The 10,000-nt window shown below is 39.9% G+C and overlaps 1 protein-coding gene across 1 annotated transcript in view; it reads left to right on the top strand.

Moving 5' to 3' along the window:
* Positions 1–10,000, top strand: part of LOC131973906 (membrane-associated guanylate kinase, WW and PDZ domain-containing protein 2-like) — a 93,146-nt gene that overhangs the window by 43,823 nt on the left and 39,323 nt on the right. The window contains exons 3-6 of the mRNA XM_059336034.1: positions 1–10; positions 4,375–4,599; positions 7,360–7,588; positions 8,129–8,208. The exon at positions 1–10 is cut by the window's left edge and continues 110 nt beyond it. Coding sequence (XP_059192017.1) covers positions 1–10; positions 4,375–4,599; positions 7,360–7,588; positions 8,129–8,208 — 544 coding nt within the window. The remainder of the gene's footprint in view (positions 11–4,374; positions 4,600–7,359; positions 7,589–8,128; positions 8,209–10,000) is intronic.

The raw sequence follows: 10,000 nt of genomic DNA, 5'->3' as shown, positions 1-10,000 counted from the left end.
ACCTATGAAGGTGAGTGTTGGGAGCGCTGTGCAGGAAACATTTTGCATCTGCGAGACACATACGGGTGCTAGGGGAGCAGCAATGGGAACATATGTCCCATTTTAGTATTTCACTATTTTTGAATTCAATCTGCCATCTTGTGTTACTCTGTAGATGTTTTTTTTGATGGATCAGGTGTGTCAGGTGATGCTCTTACACACAGCTTAAGTAAACAAAATGATTCTTATGCGCAGAGTCATGTGTTACAGCTTCCTCTGGTGGTTGTTGAACGGCTGGTTGACTGCCTCAGTGCGTGCGCGCGTGTGCATGTGTGTGTGAGCTGGATGAATGCCATTTCCAAGTCATGTCAAGTCTGTGCATCTGCTTTGCTACACTGTTAGGGATACATCTACAGATGGGGGATTTGCTGGTTCATTTGCCCAGTAGCGATTTTGTGAGCAAGTGTGGCTGAGCACACACACTCAAATGATGCATGTGAATGCTTGTGCGTGAGTGTTGGTACACATGTGTGTTCTCTTTTTACGTGTTCCTTTCATAATTCTGTGTGTTGCAAGTTTACAGTGTATATTTCCCTTCACACAGAGTTTACTTATGCCCACTGGGGGAAGCTGTCTCTTTCTGGGTGACTGCACTGGAGGTGCTGCAGCTTATTTTGTAATGCACATTAAAAAAAGAGACGAGGAGAAGAAGTAATGAGAGAGACAGGAGGTGAAACAGCAACAAAATAGAGAGAAAGATTTAGGGATACACCAATACTGATACCAATATCAAATATCAAGCTTATACTGACTCAAATAGCTGGATCAGAAATCAGTGACAATGGGGACAATCTATTGAATCCGCCTCTATGTTTACATACTATATACATACTGCAGTGGTATGACGGCAGTCTTTAAATCTGGTCTGATGTTGTCTTACAAACAAACGACTGATCCCATTCACTTCCACACAGTGAGACACACAGCTTATTAATGAAACATCCCTAATTCGTGAACGAAGCCAAATTAAGACATAAGAGTCATCATCAGGAAACTCTTCAAGTTAATTGTAATGCGTGCGTCTTTGTGTGTGTGCACTAGGCTTGGTTCACATAAGAGCTTACGTATGCGATGATGTGAGATGAGTCACAGCTGAAGGTGGATATTGAACGGTGCATAAAGCCAAGATGCCTTGAGGCAGAACCAGAAGCATTCACGATCAGGGGAGCATGGCATTTTAAAAGTCTGTGCGGTGCACAAGGAAGAACCCTGGCCTAGACTTATCTCAATATACTTAATGTTCTGCAGAGCATCTATTCAGGTTGTCCTTAAGCTTTAACATGTGGGTTCTTGCTACGTATGCAGTTTCATGCTCGTGTCTTTGTTTACATGCATCCGTGTGTGCACATTTATATTTTGATAATTCTATTTGGTGGCCAGTAGGGTTAATGTACTTATTGAAGAAGTGGCTGTGATAAAACCCTTCCTAATATCCAGCCGCCTCCTGCTGGGATGAAAGTAAACTGATGTCTCTGGACTCTGTTCTGCTGATCCGTCTTTTGTCCTTTATTGCTGTGTCCTTCCCTCTTCTTTGCTCAGCTGTTGTTCTCCTCCCATCGCCCCTGTCCTCTCTTTGTGAAACCCCTCACTCTTCTCCACATTGTGGGATTATAAAATAAGACATCTCTTCCTCTCACTCACTCCCAATATTTAATCACAAAATATGTTTCGCTGACAGGGAGCGTCTTAAATTTCAAATAACAGTCGAGTTTTATTGTGGTTTTAGAGCGAATATCCTAAGGAAAGAAAATGTTTCCTGATAAAAAAGATAGATACTTAGCAGTAACATTACAGTAGGTGTGGAAAGAAAGACGCCCAATGCTATTTTTGTGTTCTGCTTTTATTCTTGTGCCTGCGCCTCCAAACAGAGCTGCTTGGGCGGAATGACACAGCTGGGTTGTATTTATACAGATCAGGTGGTTCTGGACATTTTTAGTAACAGTTTTATCAGGAAGTTGTTCCGGTTTGTACCTGCTAAGTTAATCCACAAAGATAATATAGACCAATACGTTCTGGTGAAGAACTGGTGACTTGTCTTCAATCCAAAATCGATTCGATAAGTCACCTTACTAGATAAAGCAATAATTACACATTGTGTCATGTAAGTGGGATATTTACAGGGAAAAATACTGTAATTGCTTTCTCACTGGATTTGTAGTTGTCGCTGTATTGTACGTATTGTACATGTAAATGTATGACTAACTGAATGCAGCAACACATTCTCACTCTCAACTCCTGGCCTCCTGGGTGAAAGTCCCGTTGAACCTGCTGGAACCATCCGCCCACTCCGACCACCTCCCTCCGTGGACTTTCACACACTTATTTCCACATAACTTTACTACTTTAGGCAGTCCTGCATGTCCAAAAATGACAGTAAAGCAGTACCCTGTTTGTGACAAGTTAGAAATTAGAACTGGCTAAATGCAACACAAACTATACAACACACAAATAAATATGGAGACATATATTGTCCTTGGACACTGTAGTTGTAGCCTGACTGCACAGCTATCATTATGTTCCAAAATAGGTTTGTGTGCATCATTAAGCAGTGAAAGCACAGTGACTGGGTTTTCTTTGCTTCCAAAACATTAATTTATCTTAAATAGGGACATTGCCTGCCCTTGGAGAAATATTTAGAGTGCTGTATTTATATTTGGTATTATGCATTTTTGTGCTTTGGGATTCTGCGTCAAGTTGTTTTTCCTCAGGAGAAGCTTGAATCTCCCCCCGATCCATTAAGGACACTGTCTGCTGTTGAGGATGCAATTGGGTGTTTTGGAAACCTAACTCTAATTAATATGTTATACTTAACGATAACACTGTAGAAATCTTTCTTCAGACATACTATCCCATGTCTGCAACAGCTGTATTTTAGGAGGATTCAGCTTAATTAAGAACTGACAGCTGGTCTGGGCTTTGAGAGCCAGTGATCTCTTGAGTCGGCTAATTTAACACAGTAGCAGGGCAAAAGTTCTTTTTATTTTTTTATTTGAGACTAGATCTTAATGTGCTTCACGGTGGAAATGTCCACTAAAACAAAACCCCAACCTCATAGTTGTCATTTACACAGAGGAGGTGAGGGACATGTCCCCTACACTTTTTTAAATTGCTGATTTTGTCAAAGTTATACTTTGTTAAAAATGTTGCTAAAAGACCATGCACCATGAAGTAACTAATGTGACTTGTCCAAATTGTCATGTGAGTTAAAAAAAGCTTATCTACTAATTCTAAAGTGAACCAAAACTGTGGCATGCAGCTGAAGATGTGATGCATATAAATGTTACCTGTGCTGTGTATTTTTATACTATCGACCGTGTAGTAGCCTATGATATGTCCTTTTGATTCTTTCTCCTCCAACCCACTGTAATTATCTACACTGATCCAACCATTACTTTTCCTGTAATTGCAGATTTGCTTAAATTGCTTTAAAAGGTTTTTCTTCCTAATCTGAGCCCTTATGTTCAAACCACTTTGAAACACAAAGTGACACCCTTGCTTGACCGATGTGTGGCTCAATTTTAACAAAAGAACCCAAAACATTTCCACACCAACTTTTGTTTGTTTGCTGATGTGCTGAGGTTTCACAGAGCAACAGTGTGAAATCAGGCAGCATTAGTGTCCACATGTGTTTTTCACATGTTATTATTTCCTGTTGGGTCCACATAAGCTTAGTTTTACATTTAAATGGATCCAGTCTGACTCACTGGATGGAGTATGTTAGGATAAGACTATAAGTATCTTTAAAAGTGCTATTTAAAGCCGATCAGTTATTCAATTATTATAATTATTGGCCGCCGATGTCAGACGACGTTCTCCCTCCTGTTCTTTTATTTGTTCATCCTGGGTTTAGCACCACTCAAGGCGGTTGTCATTGGTTTAAGGAATACAAATGAGCATTCTCCCATATCTGGTCTGGCTAATCATGCCTTAAGTTTCTTTCTTCATGTGAACAACACTTTATATTATGGTCGACACCTCTGGATTGTGGAAATTGAAGAATTTTGAGAATAGGAAAAAGGATTTTTTTCCTGATTTACAACACAGGCACCCTTGTTCAATTATTTAGTCATAAAAGTTGTTAATAATGTTTAAACACTGAATCCTGTTTGTCAGTTTGTCAGTTTGTCATTCCCAGGTAAAAACACAGTTAAGCTATCTGTGCTGCACGCTGCTGCGACCGCTTAGTCTTCCAGTTTGAAAGGCAATTATCTGTTATAAGTTGCAGTAGGTAGACCTCCACTCTGCCTGCCAGAAGGTGTGTTACATCACCTGAGATCCCTCTTAGTTGTACATGTGGCCTCTAACACAGATGCCGCTGCGCCTCTCTGCCCTCAGATAACTTCTACGGCACACCGAAACCTCCAGCGGAGCCGTCCCCCGCAGCACCTCCTCTGAATGTAAGTGAGGCCCTGCTGCCCGGAGCCCGGCCCAGTGCCCAGGGCAAGAGGAAGAGGAACCAGTCAGTCAGCAACATGGAGCAGCGTGCCAGCCTGGAGCCGCCGGAGGAGGAGGAAGAGGAGAGCCCAGTTGTCAATGGCAACGGGGTGGCCATCACACCAGGTAATGTCGGACGAGAGAGAAAAACATCAATTTCCCTTTTGTGATGTTTTTAACCTACATTTTCCATCTGCTTGTGGCTGAAATTAGATCCAAACACCGTCTGTTTCCCAAGTGTCGTGACCGTGATGACATTTTAAAACATCATATTTAGGTGAGGAGAAAATCTGTCTGGAAGGCCTGAACTATCCCCTGGGTTATTTACTGCTGTCTCACTGCTATGATTGAGTAAACCCATAGAAACAAGTCAGTTTTCACACCAGATGTTACCTTCCTTTTTTATTATCCTTTATAGATAAATCAAGAGTCTCTTTCCTCCTTTTGTCCAGCAGTTTACTCAGTCCAACCCATGCAGTCCAACCCTGTGCCCTGACCAGTGATTATAGACATTAACAGACTCTTGAAGCATTAGAGTATGAGTATGAACAGAGTATGAACTGCACAGGTTCTCAATAACCTTATATAACAGAATGCACAAGGGCACCTTAATGTCTCTGCTATTATCACTGTCCAGAGTCTCATTTTGGCTTCAGCTCTCGTCTCGCTGTCCTCTCATTTCTCCGTCTCTCCTGCTGTCTTTGCTCTCCCGCCACTGGCCTTTGTCCTTGTTTCTATTAATACCCAAACTCTCCCCCTCTCTTCCCCTCCTCTACCATCTTCTTCCTTTTGACCTCTCTTTCTTTTTCTGCATCTCAACGGTCCTGATTTCTGCCCTCTTCCTCTTCCTTCTCCTTCCTCCATCTCTCTGTGTTGTTGTAACATGTCTTATTTTTTCCACTACTACTTACTATCATATATTTTCTATGTTTTGTCACTTACTTAGACTGAAACAAATACAGTAATCTTCAGTAATCTTTCAGCCATCACTACAAAACTCTAAACCTCTATAATAAAATATAAGGTTTTGGATATTCCCAAGAAAAAAAATCAATTCTCTACCTAACAGATTTTAAAGCGTGTCTGGACAGAATGACATCCTTACTGCACCTATAAAATAATTAAATATAGAACTGGCTTTGGTGAAAAGATCAGTGTGACTTGGGGCAAGTAATATAATAAAAATATGGTTTTCACAGTCTGAGACTCTGGGCCTCCCCTCAGACAAAGGTTAGTTTAATTGAATAGTTTGGGTGAATTATTGGATGCCTGTGGGATCATGATTTTGTTATTTCATCCCATGGACACTGAGTCAGGTGAGTCAAAATAGCCGAATATTGCTGTCTGGCATAACGTCAGAATACACCAAATGCATTAAAAATCTGTCCTGAGGCATTTGTTAGTTTCTGGCTCTGGGAAAGTGGGGAAAAATACTTTATCTCTGAACTATAGCTTCAAACAAATGACACATTTAGGCTATTCTATGTGATCTTCTTTTGATAACTAATGTAATATTTTTTCACTTGCATTAACTGAGCTTGCCCTGAAACTGCTTGGAGCCCCCCTGGGGAGGCCCACCTCCCTCTCTGATTACAGAAACATGTTTCATAAATGCATTTATCCTATCTAAGGATAGGATTTTAGCTATTACAGAACCATCGTAACTTAGGGACAAAGACCCCGTCCTAAATTCCAAATAACTGCCAAACAGAGAAGATAGACGACAATATAATGATTGAAAGGCCACTCAAACTCTATGATGATGCTCTTTCACTGTATTACTGGGTATATATCAAATGCCAAGATGATTCATTTTAACTAAATGAAATACCTTCATTAATAAATTATTTTGTATTTTATTCCGGGTGGAAAATTGAAAAGAAAACTTGGGTGGGTTTCCTCTTGTCCACCGACACGATAAGTTTCTCTGACTCCACATATTATTTTGTCCAAGATAGCAAGCTAGCTAGTCTGTGGCAAGTCAAAGTTGTTGGTATTATGGCTTGTCCATCTGAAGTAGTGTGCCAGTACATTTGTTATCAAAGATACAGGCATGGCAGGACAAGTGCAGATTGAAGGATCATATTTTGGGTCTGAGATAGGACAGGACAGGCCATGAGTTCAGGAATTGCTTCTGTAATAGGAAGATAGGGATTTTCCTTTCCTCGTACAGGCAGCACAATGAGTTAGGATAATTGTCTTTTATGAGGCCCCTGGACCCTAAGCACAAATAAAAACTATGAAAAGAACACTGACTTTCCTTCATCTTATTTTCTCTGTAATTTTGTTTCCATTGTGAAACCTCTGACCTCTGTGACCTTTTTCTTGTTTTTTTTTTTGTAATTTTCCCATTTCTGTTTTCATTGCACCCATATGAAAAGTCCCATTGTTTATTATTTATTTATTTATTTATTAATTTAACCTTTATTTACACAGCTAATCTCATTGAGACACTGGGGCCATATTCTCAAGAGAAACCTGTTGAGGACACAAATAGGATTAAATAGTTTGGTCCTCCTCTATCATATGCTCCTCATCCGCTGACTTAGATGCCACCAGCTTTACTCGTCACTCTAAAAAGCTTTCCTTGTGATTGTGACTCAGTCTCTGACCCCTAAAGTCTCTGTCTTTCCCCGTTTTTCCATTTCTGACATCTTCATGTTGTTTCCCCTCATGCTCATTGTCCTCAGACCACATGTCTCTATCTCTCTCTCTCTCTCTCTATCTCTCTCTCTCTCTCTCTCTCTCTCTCCTGGGGGTTCATAGCTCTGCAGTGGTTTGGCTCTGACTCATCATGCATGGCGTGTGTAGTGTGCATCCAGGTCTGCATGTGTGCAGAGAGTGTATGTGAGAATAACTCTGTGTGTTTGTGTGTGCGCTCCACAGAGTCCAGTGAACATGAGGACAAGAGCACAGATGCCTCTGGGGAAGTTGCTGTTGAAACGTCCAGCCAGGCCCCTGCATCTGTCGAGCCGCCCACCGAAGGAGAGGAGGTCCCAAAATCTCCCTCTAAATCCCCCGCCAAAGTTCCCGACATAGACGAGGAAGAGCTGGGTCCTCTGCCTGACAACTGGGAGATGGCCTACACTGAGAAGGGGGAGGTCTACTTCATAGAGTAAGAGAAGAACATCCTACCTAAATATATTATGACATCATTAAAATACGAAGAAATGACCTCAGTGTGTGTAGCCATTACAGGGGTTTAAGTGTTTACAATGTTAATGAAAATCATTACACTTGTATATAATAAAAATGCTAAATAAAAAACCAATCCAATATAATGTACCTCACAAAGTGCACCTACTTGGTTTATGTATGTCTGGGTGTGTAAACTTTATAGCACTGGACTCTGTTGAATAATTGATGTAACTTAATGCAACTGATCAGACTTAATGGATAAACACACACACATGCACAACCATACAAACGTATGCCCTCTCCTCTCACCCTTACTAATTAGTGTCTGAGGGCTAATTAGTGGATTAATGGCCATTTAGTTTACCTTAGAAAATCCCTTGTTTCTCTTTGCCCCTGCACACACACACACTCTCACATACAGGTCATTCGTGTTACTTTGCTCTCATCTCTTTCACTTATCCTCTCTGACAGTCTCTCTCTGACCTCTGTTTGACCTCTTCCCTCTCCCTCTTGCCAGTCACAACACCAAAACTACATCATGGCTGGATCCTCGGCTCGCAAAGAAAGCAAAGCCACCAGAAGAATGCAGGGAAGACGGTGAGTCTGAACAACCTGCTTTACCCGTTTGCTCTGTTGTTTTGTAAACTTTAGCTTGCGTTCATCTTTCAGCGTTTGTCGGAGCGTGTCGTCTCTGCGTCTCCTGCTGTTTGTGTACCTGTGTTGTCTGTTTCTGACTCACTGTTCCAGCGTGTCTTCTCTCCTTAAGAAAAAGAGCACAAAAATACTTGTTACTGTTGTTTGAGGTATTTGTTAGTCAGCAGCAGGTCTCACTGTTCTCCACAGGTTTTGTGAGAGGTAAGAATAAACATGACAAATAAATGTACCTTTTTAGATATGTTGTTGAGATGTGATCATTAGCATAGCGGCATCTTGCAAGGTGTGAAGAGAGGAATGTAATCATTGCATCCAATATTCTTTTTTATGCTTCATAACCAAATATCTGCTGTAGTTATTTTTTAAATCAGAGTAAGACATTACTGAAACATATCAACAACGCAACAAAACCTTGGATTGACAAAAGCAACATTTAAAACCAGTCCATCTCATTAGAGACAGCTATTAGCTGATTAAACAGTTACACTGAACTGCCTCTTCTTACTCTGATGAAGAAATGCTTCAAGTTAAAACTATAGACTGTTAAAGAAGTAGACCTAGCCACTGTGATGTCATCCACTGGTTAGAAGCCTGAAGTTTGGCATTTTGGTCTTTACCATCTTGGTTTTCTGGAACCAGAAGAGACTGTATTTGGCGGTGTGAACTCTGTCATCCACTTCAGTGAGAACTATTTTCAAAACAATACAGGTGCATCTCAATACATTAGAATATCATGAAAAAGTCCATTTCAAGTAGTTCAAGTCAAATAGCCCCAACCAAGTATTGAGTGCATATAGATGGACATACTTTTCAGAGGCCAACATTTACATATTAAACATATTTTTTTAAATGGGTCTTTTGTAATATTACATTTTTTTTGAGACACTGAATTTTAGGTAAATAAAGGTAAGCCATAATCATTATAATTAGAAGAAATTAAATAAATTAAGACATGAAATGTTTCATTCTGTGTGTAATGGATCTATTTAGTATATCATTTCCACTTTTTGAATTGAATTACTGACATAAATAAAATTTTCTATGATATTCCAATTTACTGAGATGCACCTGTACATTTATAGTTATCATCCTTTGTGTGCACGGCCGTTTATTTCTTCCTTGTCTGTCGAGTCGAGCTGTAAGCATATTTGTACCAGTAAAGATGAAAATCTTTAAAGAATGAGTCACAAATATACTTAAAAAAAATAGGTAATTAATTACCAAAGATAGCTCTACACTGTTGTTTTAGCAACAATACTTAAACAGGAATAAATAGTGTATTTGTTGGGATATTTTAGCTGATTGATTTGGATATCTAGTGTAATCCATTGGTTCACAACCTTTGATGTTTGTGATCACTTGAAAAGAAGCAGTGTCGACTTATGTACTCTTGATTTTCCTGTCCACAAGCAAGAGAACTGATGATTTTATTCAAGTAGAATAATTGTCTAAGGAGGTAAATCTAAAAAAAAAATAAAGATTAAAGAAACAGTATTCTGAAAAATGTGCGTTTTGTGTTACAGAGATTGTTTATTATTCTTTTCTAAGCTGTTCGTCTCATGGCCCCTCAGATTTATCTTGTGGCCTCTTTCAGGGTCTCACTCACTCCAGTGAGTGTTTACAGCTGGAGGATGATGTATATGGAGCAGAGTGACTCATTTCTGTGTTTAATAGTTATTGGACAACAAGGATGATTGGGGGTAGGATATACATACAGTAATTGAATGTAAGATCA

This window comes from Centropristis striata, chromosome 6 (assembly GCF_030273125.1).
Source record: "Centropristis striata isolate RG_2023a ecotype Rhode Island chromosome 6, C.striata_1.0, whole genome shotgun sequence".
Lineage (NCBI taxonomy): Eukaryota > Metazoa > Chordata > Actinopteri > Perciformes > Serranidae > Centropristis > Centropristis striata.
This window is presented reverse-complemented; position numbering and strand designations above follow the sequence as displayed.